The sequence below is a fragment of the Carettochelys insculpta genome, chromosome 5 (genome assembly GCF_033958435.1).
Source record: "Carettochelys insculpta isolate YL-2023 chromosome 5, ASM3395843v1, whole genome shotgun sequence".
Lineage (NCBI taxonomy): Eukaryota > Metazoa > Chordata > Testudines > Carettochelyidae > Carettochelys > Carettochelys insculpta.
This window is the reverse complement of record NC_134141.1, coordinates 73,636,653-73,654,331: the sequence shown is the minus strand read 5'-3', so window position 1 is coordinate 73,654,331 and position 17,679 is coordinate 73,636,653. Positions and strand designations below refer to the sequence as shown.

At 42.6% G+C, this 17,679-nt stretch overlaps 1 protein-coding gene across 5 annotated transcripts in view; it reads right to left on the bottom strand.

The window, feature by feature from the left end:
* The window catches only part of KIAA0825 (KIAA0825 ortholog), a 393,823-nt gene that overhangs the window by 187,669 nt on the left and 188,475 nt on the right, over positions 1-17,679 (bottom strand). For all 5 annotated transcript variants that reach the window (XM_074995322.1, XM_074995323.1, XM_074995321.1 and 2 more), the window contains 2 exons: positions 15,098-15,250; positions 6,942-7,036 (listed from right to left, as the gene is read on the bottom strand). In XM_074995322.1, the coding sequence (XP_074851423.1) occupies positions 6,942-7,036; positions 15,098-15,250 (248 nt within the window). The remainder of the gene's footprint in view (positions 1-6,941; positions 7,037-15,097; positions 15,251-17,679) is intronic.

Genomic DNA, 17,679 nt, shown 5'->3' with positions numbered 1-17,679 from the left:
AATAATCAGAAAATGCATAAACATGTACATAGAAGCAGAGCAGAATTAAGGGCTCAGTTGTGCCCTAGCTATGGGACTGTTTCTGGACTACAAATAATTTTACTGGCAGGGTACAAGTTTGTGACTTAATTCCATTTCCATGAGTATTCACTGTGACATTCTTAAGCGTTAAGTAGAATTGATTGAGCATGGGATAAATCTCAGCTAAATTAGAGAATATTTAAGATGAGATCCACTTTCTTCATGCTGGGCATCAGACAGCAAGACTCAGACAGGTTGAATCTCTTTCATCTGGCATCTTTGGGACCTGACTGGTGCTGGATGAGAGAATTTGCTGGACCATGGGAGGTCAATATTGTCTAGCACATTGCCAACACTTTCACTGGTTTCTAAGCTCTTAGAAGATATTTAGGGTTAAATTACAGCTAAATAACAACACAGAACACCAAGAGCCAGGACTGGTGGCTGTGACAAACTTTATGGGACCACGGGGAACTTGGCCACACCCCATGATAAGTGGTCATCTAGCTAACTAAAATCAGGCAGGTTTATGGGTATTGCGGGATAAGAGTGTTCTGGATTAAAGAGGTTCAACCTGTACATTTGGAGCATGACCAGCCACATTCACAAGAAGAACACATCCCAACAAGAAACTTTATCACTGGTAATTCACAAATGCAATTTAACTATAATGTAGGCATTCAGATAGAGCCCTGAAATTCTGCAGATATGTGCTTTATATCCGCAGGCGTCTGCATCCATGGATGTGGATGTAAATATCTGCAGCTCAACTTTGAGGATATGGATGTGGATACAAAGTTTTGTATCTAAACTTTGCAAATTTGCATATATCTGCATCTGTGTATGTTAATGAAGATATCCACAGCTCATTTTTGCGGATAAGAATTTTGTATCATCACAGGTGTTTTCAGATACAAATACAGGACAAAATGTTTATTCCATTGTTGTTTTGTACATGGTTAATGTTCTAGGTAGTTGCCTTTTATGTCCTCTAGTTCTTCTTTCTGATATGCCTGCAACAACTGGATTTTTTGGGGGTGGAGTTGGGTGGGGAGGGGAGAATACTATGTTCACTGTTATAAAAGAGTGTGCATTAGATGACCGCGTGGTCCTTTCTGGCCATGGAATCTATGATGAATTCCTTCTCTTACAAAGCAGAACTGTCAGGGAATATGCCACTGTACTCACTTTTTCAGCTCCAAACATCTTTAGAGACATATCACATCTTAATGTTGACAACAAAGAGCATTTAGAAACACAGCTCACCTCACTGACCTATTTTTCAATTTCAATACTAAATGAATATTTCATCATGTTGATAAACTGGATTTTAAAAGAGCATTTTTTGGATATATTGATAATCAACAACACAAACATTATGAATGTAAACATTTTCCATAAATAGTTCTCCATATGGCTACCATTTACAGCAGATGGTATCTGTATCCACTAGATATACATGATGCAGTTTTGCCCTGATATAATTCAAAATTCTAAACTAGAAAAAATACTGTACAAGAGTTACTTGGTACTTCAAAAAATGATTAAATGCTTCATCAGTTCACCAAACTCTTGATTAAGAAACCAATACTGCAGCTTTATACAGCATCAGCTAGTATAAATAGGACAGGCATGTGTCCAGTCCTTCGTCATCATCAACAATCCTGGGCTCAGCGCCCGTTGGTGTTCGATGCCTTCCTCACTATTTCCTTTCATCTTTCCCTGCCCGGTGCGGAGTGATTTAGATTTTAGTAGTTTCACACCCATCTACTAAATCATCTACCCATTCTCTGTGGGGTCTGCTTCTCCTATTTGAACCATTAACTATGCTGAATGCCAGGGTCTTGACTTTTCGCTTGTTCATTCTGCAGATATGCTGTAACTTCCACTGCATAGCCTTCTGCACTAGGTTCTCTTTTGGCTGTATTTTCCTATATCATTCCTCATTGGTGACCTTCTGCAACCATCCAATTCTCAGGATCTTTCCTCTTGAATGCCAATATCCTTCTCTTCAAATCTTTCATTATCACCCATGTCTCACATCTGTACAACATGCTGCTGAATACACACTTTTTCAAGATACTCAGCTTCATTCCTGAGCTAATCGCTTTGCTTTTCCACATCTTATCCATAATCTTCAAGCTCGCTCTTGCTTTCACTATATTAGTTGCTCTTTTATTCTTACAGTCTAGATCATACATTATGTTGAAACTCATATACCATGCAGTTGTTATGAAACCCAATTTAAATGTTTTCCCACTGAGAAAGCCTTGAGACCCTATTGTAGATACTCTCAAAAGAGAATGCTGACCCTGGCCCCAGCACAGCAGCACACTACCTGGCACAGGCCCTAGACCCATAGGACAGCTTCACTGTGTGATAAGCTTCTGAGATGACTTATTAAATAACATTCAATCTTGACTGGAGTATGGTATCCTAATTGGGCCATAGTGTGTGCAGGTTTGGCAGCAGATACCAACTGGTGCCTCCCTATAGTGGGGGGACATGATATAAAGGCCAGGTTGCATGTTCCCCCACCTCGTGTCCAGCCCTGTGGTCTCCTCACTTTTCCCACCCAATGGTACCTGGGAGGGGGCACTTCATCCTCCCACTGGGCCAGCCTCTCCCCCTTCCATCACTGTATCTGGTGGGCAGGAGCCTGAGGGGAAACAGAAAGGAGCTGCTTTTAATGATAACCCAATAGAGTCTGTCTGGGAAGGAGACATGCCTGGTTCGGGTGCTGAACCGTAGAGCTGCAGAGCAGCATCTCAGCAGCTGGTTTGGACAGGCTGGTCCCACTCCTTCCATTTGTAACATCTGCACTAAGTGATGCCCATACTCCACCCACCCCCTACCCCTCCTCAAAGCCAAAGCGCTAATGGCAGCAGGCAGAAGATTCTGGGGGAGATGCAGATGAGTTCAGCAGCCAAACCCAGTGCTGGTGGGAGACTTGGGGTATGGGAAAGAAGAGATCAACTCTTTTTTTCATGGGTATTCCAGCCCCAGAGCACCCATGGAGTCGGCACCTATGAGTTCCCACTAAATTATTGCCATGTGGCATAATGAGCACCTTTGACAAATCACATAAACACACATGTACACCAAAAATCCACCAACCAATTGAAGATATCCAGCTAGAGAGGTCTGAACTCACACGTGATTGCATTTCTCACCCTCCAACCCCAAGGTGGCAGTCAAAGAGCATACGGCCCCCACAAAGAGCCTCTTTGAGTGGCATGCAGAGGCATGGAAGACAAGGAGCCTTCTGAGGGCCCAGCTGGGTTGATAGCCTAGAGCAGCCTAGGTAAGTGCCTCCTGGCCATAGCCAGCACCTGCTACCCACAAATCCCTCCCAGATCATTCACCCCTCCTCCATATCAGAACCCTCTCCTGCACCCACACCCATTTCCCCTCCCAGATCCTGCACCTCAATCCTGTGCCCCAGCTCATGATCCCCTATTTCACCCAAACTCCCTCCCAGATTCCCTGACCCCCGCCAGCACCTCAATTTCGTGTCCCAAGCTCTCTTCTACACCCAGCTCCTTTTCAAATCCCACACTGCCTTCATTAATATCATGGAAGAGTGAAGCCTTTGACTACTTACCAAATTTGTGGAGTGCCTCCTGGAAAAAAATTATTGTCTCCCATTCTAGCTATCCTCACAGGTAGAACTATGAAAAAAATATTCATATTACATCTAAAATCAGCCATGGAAAGAACTGTAGTTTTTCCAGTTTCCCTTCCACCTCACACCCCATTGTTAAGAAAACTAGGTCAAAGTTTACAGGAAAGCCTGATCTGTTAACAGTGTAAACAGTGATCACTGGTTTACAGATCTCTACCCTCCTGATTTTACTCGGTTGGTTTCTATGATCTTTTAAGTTTTATGACTTTGAGTTAATGTAATATCACAAACCAGGATAGTTCTTTTAAATGTTTTCTAAATATATGTTTATTTCAGGATTTAAAAGCATAAGAGAGGCATGATTCAAACAGTAGCTGGCACAGACCACTTTATTCCCCTTTTAGCCTCCCATAACAGCCAACTAATTAATTTGGCCAACACTTGCGGGCACAGGGACAAGCATTGTCCCCATCTCACTCAGTCAGTAACTAGGCTGGGGAGGCATTTCTCTCACAAATGAGTCCCATAAGCATGATTTGCTCACTTTTTCTATTGCAGGAGAATTAGCAGAGCATATTGTCAAATAGACAGCATTTAACCTTAAAAAAAGGGAAATAGAACTAGATATCACTGTGGTCAGCTTAATGGAAACATGTAACCTCATCGTACAGCAGCATCCAATAATGGAAGTAACATGTTAGAGAAAATGATAGCCTATAATGCTGAAAACAGTATAGTGGTCTCCTTTAAAATAACGTGCTCAGTTTTGTTCACCTCATCTTAATAAGGATGCAGCAAAACAGGAAGAATCCAGACAAGACCAATGAACGAAGAGACTTCCAAATTAGGAGTGATCATTAAGATGATGACAATTCAGTTTAAAAAGGAGACAAATAATAGACAACCTGACAGAGGTAAATCAAATAATGATAGTGTAGGGTAAACCAGGTGCTCCTATTTGCTCTCATCATGCAAGGACAAATGGATAGCGAATTAAATTACAAGTCAACAGGTGGTACTTTCTGTAGTAGCCTCAGAGAGAAAGTACCACCCATAAGTCACACAAACCCCTTTTCATTCCTTTTGGCTCATATTGATGACATCAGTGAGCAGGGCAGTACAAGTGCCAATTTCAGAGATTAAGTCTTTGTGCATTTGAGTCATATCTTTTGTTTATAAACATAACGAGTAACTCGTATTTGTTTTCAAAATACAAACTGCTTCATTTTAACTGAGGGCAATTGTAGCAGTCATAAGTAATCTGACAGTGTGCCTTCTTTCTAGTGGAACATCTTTGTCAGTTTCTTTTTAACTGAAAAATTATTTTGAAAAAATAACAGTCTAAGCTGAGAAAACTATTGCAGAGAAACTAAAAAGAAAAAGAAAACAAAATGCATAAATATTTCATATCTAAACCAAGGACAGAGTTAAAGGTGAAACATGAGAGTAGTCTCCATCTGTGAGTCAACCCCTTGGCCAAGATAATAAGCAGATGGTATAAAATAAAGATATTTTTCTGAAATAGGGATGCGATATAAGCTTCATTTAGACTAATGCATATGTATAGAAACAGGTAAATGCAAAGGTAAGTGATAGCAGATGTTTTCAGTAAAGCTTACCATCAAAGGGGGAATTCCCCAGTTTGCGCAAGCTGAAAATTAGAAAATTTTACTTACAAGTTCAAGAGAACACAGGACGTAAAATATTCTAGGAAATCATATCAGTTCTCTGCCTACAAACATGGAATGTATCCGTGTCTCTCACTATAAAAACTATGGATAGTATTCATACTCTGATTTTGAACATAGACAGATAGATTCTATTGAAACCATGCCTTCTAGACAGAGCCGCCTCTACAGAAGCATCTGCCTCTGAAAAGAGACTCAAATAGTGACCAGCGTGGTTTCAACTTCTTTGTTCCAGTTGCATGTAAATTCTAGGATCAAAATGAAAAGCTCGGAGTCAGTTCAGTTTTCTCCTTTATAACAAAATCTTGTTATTTGTCCGCTGAGCCTCTGGAACTGAACCAATATACACATTTCCACCTAATGGGCCATACTTCTTGGGAGTTTCTTATGCGTCCCAGGATTTGCAATAATTGTCTCACACTGATTTTAATTCCTGGGGAAAGGTCAGTAATTCTTCCTGATGCAGCTAGCATATTATCCCTAGCTCATGAAGATATATAACATTTACAGTTTCACAAGGATATGAATAACCCTTCTGCCCGCAGCATCTGGCACATACCAATAAAACAATCTTTTCAGATTTCAGTACTTTTGTATCTGTCACATTACCATCATATAACAAATCAATATCTTGCAGACAACAATTAGTTAACAAATCAGTTTCTGCAAAGCCAGGTCTAGAACTCTGGCTAATCACCTCCAAAAGCAACAGATCACGGGCATTTCAGCTAAATAATATCTCACTGGATATCAGGAGTAGGAGGTACCTTTAACCAGTCCATAATCTAGTAAATAAAGAGTAACTCCACACATATAAAATGAGCATATACATATTAGGAAAGATCATTCATTGTTCCAAAGATACCATCTTCCTGTAATACAAACAGACGCCAGAGGTACCTCAGAAATATTTTAAATATGTAAGTAAGAAGATTGAACATGCATACTTAAATTTGTCCTGAACCAATGACCAAGTTACTAATTTTGTTGTATCTGATAGGATAAAACAAAAACACTGCACACACCTCTCAACAGTCTTTGTATTTTAAGAATATCATAGGTTTTGCACTAAATATTTCAGCTTTTCATTAAACACTGGGCTTTTAAAAGACAAAATATCATTTTCGAGAACTGTTAGCACTCAAGTAAAATTTGTGCTGGATTATTTTTAAACTATTTAAATTAATGTTTCTTTGCAATGACATCACTGAATTTAGGCCATCATCTATTATTTTAACCAGCATTCCCCTGAGTTCCATGCCACACAGCTGAAATTTACATGAGTATTATCCATTTGGAAATACAAAATACTGCTTATGGACAACGGCAAACAATCCTGGAATCTAAGTCACAAAAAACACAGGCTTTTACCCATTGAGATAAAAGTAATAAGTTATAAATTATACATTTATCACTAGGCTTTCTCATCACACACCAAATCCAGAAAAAAACCCTTACAACAATTGCCACCTTAAAAGTCTGTAATTTAAAATATATATTCCCAATTATTTTACAATTTGTGTTAAAATTTAAGTATGGTCCATTATAAAATAATGCTGAAAACTTGGAAAAAAACAGACAGACAATCTATATACGAAACTTATTACCTGTGCTCCAGCAGTGCCTTGAAGGTCATCTGATTCAGTCCCAGGTAACTTGGCAGCAAGATTGACCAATCCCAGTTCCATTCAGTAATGGGTGACTGTTGAGGTATGGGAAGAAGCTATTGTTAGCTATTAATCAGACTTAATATGATCAGTAAATTAAAGCTCCAGCTGTGATAGACTAACTAAAAAGGAGGGGGGTGTCTAGAACAAGGACTTAGACAGATGATATCAATCATGTCCAAAGAAGAAGGTTTTTATTCCAATAAGAGAGCAATTAATTTATAAATCCATTTAGGGATGTAGCCATTACTTATAAAAAGATAAATCAATTTTTGAGTCGTTATTCTTCCAACTGTTAAGGGCATTTGGCCCATCCACTTTCTCTGAGAGCTTGACTCTATTTGAAAAACAAAATAATTGGCATCTTTTTATGTATTGTAGCAATTTACATTTTATACTGTCAGCAAAAAGTTTATCAAGAGAAAGAACTTGATGTAACTGGAATTCATGCTGTACTTTAATTAGTTCAAGATATTTTACTTGTTTATTGTATAAAGTATTTTAGCCACCAGATGGTTATTATAAATACCTGTAAATATAGACAATATGAATTCAGGTAAATGTCCTGTTGCTTATTTAATTAATGAAATGTACCCTACAATAACTATATGCAGACATATGACTATGTACAACGTCACACTTATAAAGCAGTACTTGAACATGCATCCTATTAACATTTTAACCATAGTTCAACCAAAACTGAATAGTGACCAAAATACAATTAAGTTCAATATACTTAGGGGAGGAATGATTCCAAAAATTGGTAGGGTGAAACTGAATGTGGTTAGGTATTTAAAAATTAAAAAGATAAAGAAGCTAGTAATAATTGGGTTAAATTAAAGTCCTTAGTTCAATGAGTATAGGCTCTCTCATTGTCCAAAGGCCTTTCTCCAAACCTCTCTTACCAAATGAGTGCAAGGAAGAGACAGCCTGTAAGCTGCCTAAGAGACTCATCCATAGCAACACTCTGCAGGCAGGCTAGCATACTCCTCTGGGTCACCTGCTCCTTGGCTAATTTAGAATAATCCAACCCATTGAGAATGGGTTTGTGCAGAGGGAGGGTACTATAAATGAACAGGATTTCATGAGGATGGAGTAAGTTAACAGTGTTGCAGAATTTGGCAGCTCTTGTTCCTGAATTCAGTACCACTGTGACACAGAGTAAATGGAATCCTAAATGAACACAAAGTTGGCACTCCTATTTATGCTCTCATAATAGAAAAACTAAGGCACAGCCTTTGGATCTGAAAGGTAACTAATATAAAATTGATAGGAGATATGCTTACTCACTGACAAAATACAGTCTCAAAGGGGTAGCCATGTTAGTCTGTAGCTTCAATAAAAGCAAGTCCTTAAAGAGTAACTATTTTATTTATTAGGTAAAGAGCTTTCGTAGGTAAGACCCACTTCTTCATACTGGAGCAGATAAGAATCCATGGCTTTTATAGCAGGACGAGGGGAAAGGAAGGAGAAGGGCTAAAAAAGGAGGGAGGAACTCCTGTGTCATTAATAGGACCAGTGGAAGAAGCAAATCAAGTGGGATGGATGCTTTTCCTGCAAATATCAAAGGTGGGGAAAATGCCCTTGTAATGTGTTAGATTATTGAAATCTGTGTTAAGCCTACAGTTAAATGTGTCAAACTTGCAAATGAATTTCAATTTGGATATCTCCCCCTGTCATCTTGAGGTAAAATCCTTCTGTAGCATAATGGTTACTATCAAATCCTTCACTGTATGTCCAGGGAGATTAAAGTGTTCCTGTATGGGATTATGTATATTCCAATTCGTGGGCTATGTCTAGATTGCTGGGTTTTGTTGGCAGAAATTCATGTTGGAAGATATCTTGCGATAAAACTTCTGTTGACAGACTGTGTCCAGACAGCAAGGAGCACTGAAAGAGTGATTTGCTCTGTTGACAGAGTGGCCAGACAGCCTGGCTGCTCTCTTGACAAAACCACCACCAAGAACCATGTCAGCCAGGGTTGCCAGTCACCAGTTTCTTCTGAGAGCTGGTGCCAGAGCCCTGAAGAGACAGGTGCTTAAAGGGATACCTCCAGACAGCCATTCCCTGACCCTGATGTAGGCTTGCCTATCCCTGTGAGGGACATCAGAGCTCTTGCTGAGCCCACTGTGCTTGCCCTGCATTTGGGGACAACACAGCTGATCCCTGGGGTCTATGATGCTGGCGCTGCCCTTGGGCTTGCAATGGCCCCAGACAGACATGCTGCGGCTTAGACTGAGCTTTCTGGCACCTTCGGGGATGGCACCTTGGCTCCAGGACTTGCTCATCTGCACAACCCCCCAGAGGCACCACACCAGTTTGGACTGGTGGGACCAGCTGGTTATGGGGCAGTGGGATGACCAGCAGTGGCTCCAAAACTTCTGCATGCAGAAGTACACCATGGAATTCTGTGCCCAGCTTGTCCCTGCCCTCCAGGGATTTGACACCCAGCTGCAGCCTGCCATCCTGGAGAAGTGGGTTGCAGTGTTACTCTGGAAGCCTGCCACCCACAACAGCTGCCAGTCAGTGGGTAACCAGTTTGACATGGGAAGTCCACCACTGGGGTCCTCCTCATAGAGGTAAGGCACTCTCAGGCAGCAATCCCCACACAGCAGGGGAGTGGGGAGGGCGTCCCATCAAAGGGGGAACCTCAGGAAGTGAGGTCAGGGTGGGGTTGATGTGCAGGGGAAGCCCTATCCCCATGGGACTGTGCCATCCCATCCTCATACAGTCTTGCTGCTTGTGGGGAGGGCAGCCTCATATGCAGGGAGCTCCCAGAGAGCTCAGGAGGAGCAGATGGGAAGGGAAAGGGGACCCCCCCAAGTGCCCAGATACTGGTCATGAGGGCCATCAACACAATCCTGCTGTGTAGGGTCATCTGCCTGGGAGACCTTCACAAAGCTGTGGCTGGATTATCAGCCCTGGGTTTCCGAACTGTGTCAGGACCATTGATGGGACCCACATCCCGATCCATACCACAGCCAAGTACATAAACTGCAAGGGCTACTTCTCCATGGTGCATGCTACCACACTGCACATGCTGGGATTGGAGTGCGAGGTCCTGCCTGAGCCAGCTGAGTGACACTTGCAGCATTCCCTGTCTGCACCCGCCTGCCATGCGGGGTGTGTGTGACACACAGGGTTCTCAGAACATGGCCTGGATGCTGGGGACCGAGTTCAGCATCAGAATAAGGCTGCTGGCCTGTGAGTCCGGCTCTTGCAGGGGTTGGATCTCTCCCGGTTTCGCCTCCTCCTCTGGGGGGTCCAGCTGTGCTGGGTGGCCTCAAGTGCCTCCCCCAGAATGTGGTGCAGCTCCCTGTAGCAGTAGGATGGTTCTGCCCAAGAATGCCCCACTATGTCCTGCGCTAGCATATATCCCTGCCACAACTCCTTGTCTTTGGCCTGCACCTGTTCAAGGGTGTTGTGGGATGGCCTCGTTCAGCTGAGGTTGGGGCAATGCAATCGTAGATTTCAGTGTTGCAGACATCTGGTACAGAAGTCTCGGAGGGCCTCCTCCTTGGCCCAGAGATCCAGGAGGGCCTCAATCCCTGGGCCGACCAAGATGGGGCCTGCCTCTTTAAGCCCCAGGGAAGGTCCTGGGAACCCTGCAGCTGTTTTCTCGAAGGCCCAGGCGGGTCTTGGGCTCCCTCCTGCTCAGTCATGGGGGCAACACTCTCAGAAATGGTGTGGCTGCAAGGGCATGGGGAACTGCAGATGGTAGTTCTGCTGCTCCTGCACTCTCAGCTTCCTGCCATGGCGTCCCCTGGGCTCCATGAAGCTTTAAGAAGGGCCAGAGGCAGGACCCATACAGCACTAATTGCTGTGGACAGGGTATCTGCCGGGGCACCTGCATGGCACCCTAGAGGCCTTTTCTGCCAACAGAAGTGCCCCAGAACATCCAGACTTGTCTTTTGTTGACACATCTCTCTCTTGACTGGTGTTCTTCCTCATGGTTAGCAGGGTATGGCTGTCAACAAAAGTGCTCCATTCTGTCAACTTACTGTTGACAAAATGTGCTTCACAATCTGGGAGATATGCAGGTTTTGTGGACAAAATGGTGATTTTGTGCACAAAACCCTGAAATCTAGACTAGCCCTGATACCGGATTTATGTCCACTCATCTTTTGCCGTAGAGACTGTCCAGTTTGCCCAATGTACACGGAAGAGGGACATTACTGGCACATGATGTATGTGGTTAGGATCAGTGTTGGTGTCTCTAATATAGATGCGTGGACAGAAGTGGTGGCAGGATTTGTTGCAGAGATAGGTCCCTGGGTGAACGTTTCTGTGGTATGGTGTGTAGTTGCTAGTAGTTCCTTGAGGTTGGGTGATTGCCTGTGGGAAAGAACAGGCATGTCACCTGAGGCCTGTGTGAGTGAGGGATCGTGTTCCAGTAGAGGTTGTAGATTGTCAATTATGCACTGGAGGGGTTTAAACTGAGGGCTATAGGTGATGATGCATTACAAGGGCAATTTCCCCACCTTCGATATTCACAGGAATGGCACCCATCCCACTTAATTTTTTTTTTCCACTCGTTGCATTACTGGTCCACATGATTCCTGAACTTATTTTCCCCTCCCAATCTCCCTCCCTCTGCATCAGAAGAAGTTGGTTTTACCCACAAAAGCTCATTATCTAATAAATAAATGTATGAGTCTTTAAGGTGCCACTGGATTGCTTGTGTTTTGTGACTAAATATAACTATGAAGACCAGAGGTTTAGTGGCATTCAGACTAGGATTCAACATTTAAGTGGGTAATAAGAACATATATATGCTTAAATTGATGTGGTGATAAATAGGTCAGGGATTTATAAACTCTTATGCCTCAGTGCAGAGGCCAACCATTGACTGTTAGAGGTAAGAAGAAATTTCATATTTATGCAGAATAATTGTCCTTTTTGAGTTTTCTTGTACTGTCCTCTAAATCTGGTAGTGATCACTATCAGAGACCAGAAAATGGATAATTAATTATGACCATTGGGCTATTTCAGTATGGCAATTCCTATATTTATGTGTTAAAAACATTTTAAGGAAATAAAACAAGGTAACCAATAGTATACTTAAGTCCAGGAAGCAAGTTGATTTACTGACATATAGGTTTGACACATGATATCTTAAGGCCAAAATTCCACTAATTATTTTTATTTAAGTGTTAGGACAATTTTCCAAGTTCCAATAAAGGAGATTTCATGCTAAAATTTCTAGAGTCCAACACAATCCAACATGAGCTACGTCTTGTCACCAGCAGATTAATGGAGCTCTGCAACTCTGTCATACAGCAAAAGAATTCTGCCCTGAGTTGTCAGTACTTGAAGGTCTTATTCTACTCACTATTAATGAATGTAGGCAAGAATGGTAAGGGGCGTAATAAAATATCTATGATTCAAATTTGGACTCAGTTTATTTCCCCCAGCTGTTTAAGTCAAGTCATCCCTTCCTTGAATTGTCTTCAATTAGGAGCTTTACAAATGGACTTGTGGAACAAAAAAGAGTAACATGCTTAAAACTAGTTCATCTGGGGTCAAGAACCTCAAATTACTATTCATCTCCATCACTCACACCATTTACACTTTCACTGAAATACATGACATAGATTAAATATGTGTTAAAATATGTGATTTAATAAATGGCATATACAATGGAGCTGATCTTTAGCTAAATATCATACAAAATTATGCTGAAAAAAGATGAGGGGATGTCTAGAGGAAGAAGTTCTTAGTGCGCACTTACAAGCATAACAGTTTAAAAGATCAATATTTATGTTACCATTTGATATGGGGGTAGCTACATGGATTGAGAAGATTGGTAGTCTATGAATAATTTTTTCAAAAGCAGCTAAGTGATTTAGGCACATAAAACCCACATCAGATGCAGAAAAGAAACACAAAAAATAATGAAAAAAAAAGAAGAAAAATAAGCCAATGAGAACCTTCTTGCATACCCCAAATGGATTAGCACTGTCGGCACTTCAGAGGCAGCAAGCACCCAAGAGCCGTGTCTACACGTGCATGCTACTTCAAAGTAGCGGCACTAACTTCGAAATAGCGCCCGTCACGGCTACACGCGCCGGGCGCTATTTCGAAGTTAACTTCGACGTTAGGCGGCGAGACGTCGAAGTCGCTAACCCCATGAGGGGATAGGAATAGCGCCCTACTTCGACGTTCAACGTCGAAGTAGGGACCGTGTAGTCGTTGCACGTCCCGCAACTTCGAAATAGCGGGGTCCGCCATGGCGACCATCAGCTGAGGGGTTGAGAGACGCTCTCTCTCGAGCCCCTGCGGGGCTCTATGGTCACCGTGGGCAGCAGCCCTTAGCCCAGGGCTTCTGGCTGCTGCTGCGGCAGCTGGGGATCCATGCTGCAGGCACAAGGTCTGCAACCAGTTGTCAGCTCTATGTATTTTGTGTTGTTTAGTGCAACTGTGTCTGGGAGGGGCCCTTTAATGGAGCGGCTTGCTGTTGAGTCCGCCCTGTGACCCTGTCTGCAGTTGTGCCTGGCACCCTTATTTCGATGTGTGCTACTTTGGCATGTAGACGTTCCCTCGCAGTGCCTATTTCGATGTGGTGCCACGCAATGTCGAAGTTGAACATCAACGTTGCCAGCCCTGGAGGACGTGTAGATGTTATTCATCAAAATAGCCTATTTCAATGTCGCTACATCAAAATAAGCTATTTCGATGTAGGCTTCACGTGTAGACGTAGCCAAGCTGACTTACATACTAATGTTTTAGCTGTGTACATCTATTTTATAGAGTTTGTGCCTACAACAATTATTTCTTTATCATGATTTCAACACCTACAAACGTTATCATCATTGTGTCATAGATTTTCAGGCCAGAAGCGACCATTAGAGCATCTAGTCTAACCTCCTGTACATCACAGGCCACTAAATTTCACCCAGTTATCCCTATACTTATATTTGGCTGAAGAAAAACTTTCAGAAAGCTATCCAGTCTTGATTTAAAGACTTTAAGAGGTCTTTAAATGAAGTCTTTAATGTCTTTTAAGGATGTTAAGAGGTAGAGAATACACCACTTCTGGGGGTTGGTAGTTTCAACAGTTTATCACTCCCATTGTTAAAAATGTGTGTTTCTGTCCATGTTGAATTTGACATCTGCCTTCATCTTCCAGTCACAGGTTGTTGTTAGGCCTTCCGTCACTAGATAACTATTCCTTTAGTATCTGGTATTTTCTCCCCATAGACGTCCTTATATGTTGTAATCAAATCAACTTAGATAAGGTAAACACACTGAAAGGCATTTTCTCCACTCCTCAGATAATTTGTGTGTCTCTTTTCCGCATCATTTCCAATTTTTCAATATGCCTTTAGAAATGTGAAGACCAAAACTGCACCATAAAACAGCAAACTTTCTTTTATCCAGTATTCAATGTACGGGAACTTTCAAATAACCAGCATAACTCTGGCAAACCCCAAGCCATGAGATGGCTTCCCCTTCTCACTCTGCCGGAGAGCAAAACTGAGCATGTGAGCAATGCCCCACCCTCTCTCGGGCCAGCCCACTCAGTGCCAATCCTGCATCTCTCAACGATGCATATGTGTGTAGCCAGTGGGTTCCTCCACTCTCCTGCCTAGTGTCTGCCACCCAGAGCGCTCCTCATGCTGCCATATGCAAGCCCCACAAGCGGCTCCCAGCTATTTCCACCATCAAGGTAAGGGAGCACCAGCTGAGTAGCACTGGTGGGAACAGGATGGAGCTTAACTTTTTTACTGGGGGGAGCACTGACCCTTGCCTATGCCCGCCCCCAGCTGCTCTCTATTAACTGGAATATTTGAACATTGGGCAACCTCCTGGTTCTGGGGCTGCCAGATATGAAAGAGTTTACTGTATTCCTATGTCAATTTCAGAAATGCCACATCCTAAGGTAAAATCATCTTCCTACTCACCACTCCCTTGTTTATATACACAAAGATCACATTATCTCTTTTTACCACAGCATCCCATATGAGAAATCATGTTGAGTTGTTGTCCACTGATGTTTTTTTCCAAAATCACAGCTTTGTCAGACTGCCTCCTTGTGTAGGTATGACCTGTATTCCTTAAGATAGCAATTGAAAGTTTCAAAAACTTTCACTTACCTGATCAAACACCTTTGCACAATATTGGCGGTGCACCTGGAAAGGGTTGAAAACAGGCTGGTCTTCTACACTCCTCAATGTAAAATTTGTATGTTTAATGGGCATTGCACCTTCTTCAGAATTCTCACAAGACAGCAGCTCATTCAAATATTCCTTTTACGAAAAAATAAAAGTAATTGATTACCACCTATCCTTGATGCCAATAATCTTGTCCAATTCCACATATAAATTTACCTTGTCTCTTTTCCCAACCAGCTCAGATCTCTCCCTTCTCCCTGCATTTTCTTTTTCCCGCCCCACTGGTTCCCATTCTCAGTCTCCTAGTTTGCCTCAGTATGTCCCTTAACACTTCATTGTACCCCAGTTATTCCCTACTCATTGTCTTTCTGGCATCCTCTGTCTTGGATTTCTTTTCCAGCTACCCAACTCAGTGTTCCTGCCCCACCCCCCCCAGCTCTCCCCGGCCAACTCCCACATCTCCTCACAAGCACGTAGTCCAAGTCTTATCCCCCTTTCAGCTTCCTCCTGCACACTGCCTGTATGCCAGTGGGGGAAGGAGCAAAGCCACTGAAAGCACAGAAGAAACTCTCCATTTTAGTTCTTGACTCCAAAGAAGTCCAGAGCAACTCAGCAGCATAGGCAGGTAAATAACAATTTAGTATAGGAAAAAGAAACTCCAGAGATGAGATGTATGGACCCAAAACAAAAAAAAGTAGTAAAACTGATGGGAGGAATCATCAGATGTTACAGTGAAAGGACTATAGCTAATCTTTCTAGGAAATATCATGAAGTCAGACAAGATGTGTGTATACTAATATAAATGAAATTTTTGAACATTAACGCAAAAAAACCCTGTTTTTCTTTCTTTGTTAAAAAACCTTTAGATTTTTAGATCTGACGTATTGGCAAGCAAGTTGTTTTGGGTAAGATCCAAGTACATATTGACTGGGGATCGTGGCTGGACTCTCTTAGGCCCAGACAAATCTGTGTGGTATTGGTGAAATAGGTTTTAAGAACTGCTCACCTGAGTTGGGGGTTGTTGGTTTGGGTTGATATAGCAGTTGGGAAATCTGTGAGTTTGCTTGTGTGGCTTCTGGCTGACCAGTGGGGCTGGCAGAGGAGCTTTTGTGGCTGGTTGGATTTGTCTTAGAGAAAAGGAAATCTCAGCCTGGAGCTGTGAGTGGCCCAGTTTTAAGCAAAGATACCCTGGATTGATCTCCTTAGCTGTGCCCAGAAACCAAACATATAACAAAGGCCGAGATTTTTTTTCAGTGCTGGTGTCAGCCCCCTTGCCACTGCACCTCATGGTATCTATGCTGTGGGGGTCATGCTTATATGAGAGGCTGAGGAACTTCTTTTCTGCGGTTCACATTTGTGCAGGGGCAGCCTCCCTTCCCCATAGGTCTCATGCAGTTGGGATCTATCCACCACCCAACCACATCATGTGTCTAGCCCCTGACCCAATAAAAGCATGCACCTGTGATGTGTAGTGAAGTGGGAAGCCAAAAATCCTTTCTAACTCAGTGCATCACAAATTGGCTTCTTTCCATTCATGAGTACGGGGAGCTGCAGGGCTTTTTCCCTGCTTGAGGGAGTTGGCTTTAATTGTTAGAGTTTGCACTTTCCTCAAATTTACTATGTTACTCTTTCCTCAACTTTGCAATTATCCTACTGTACTTCAGGCAGAATGGCTCAGAAATAGCATGCTCTGACGGTGTCTATCATCACTGGGTTGCACTCCAGCAAGCAGCCTGAAACAGGGGCAGGCTTTGGAAAAATGGTGCAAAAATTCCTTTGGCTGTTGTTTTCAACTGGGAGGTGGGGGTGGATATCACAAACAGTAATGTGTTCCTGTACTATTTTTAGGGAGGATGTTTCTGGTTTCAAGGGGGAAAAAAGTCACCGGAGGGTCACTTCAGATGGTACAGACACATGGGTGATCCTAGGAAACAGAGTCATTCTGGGATGTGTATATGATAGTCCCCTGCCTGGTACACTAGTTGACTGATCAGGAAAAAGTCATATCTAAAGGTGTTCCTTCTATGTGAGAAAATCAGTTGAGCAACCAGTTTATGTGGTTCAGTCACCTCCTGAAGCCAGCCTATTTGAGTTTCTTTTTGCCTGGGATTCCCTACATTTGCTTCTTTCCTTCTGAAAATATGGCTGTTTGCTTTTCAGGGGAGGGGAATGAGGGCAATACAACGTGGGAAGATGATACCATATACCTACAACCATTTGCACAGCATTATTTTCCTATACTGTGCCAGCAAAAAGACCCAGAATGCTACGGGGCTCAGGGAACTGTGGGCTAGGTTCCTGCAACGCACTGCTACAACAGTTGATGTTTGGTGATTCCTTGTGGCAGAACTCACTCAACTTTGTGGGGAGGTGAGGATAATCAAAATCAAATGTATAAAACCTAGTATTATAAAATCGAATGTAATAAAACTGAATTTATATAGTAGTGTAGCTGTAGCCTCCTGTGGTGCCCTTGGAAAAAAAAAGGGGGAAAGACCTCTGTCTGCCAGGCAGTGCAGAAACAGCAGCTCCATTTTGGGGCGTGGAACCAAATTGCTAGTGTG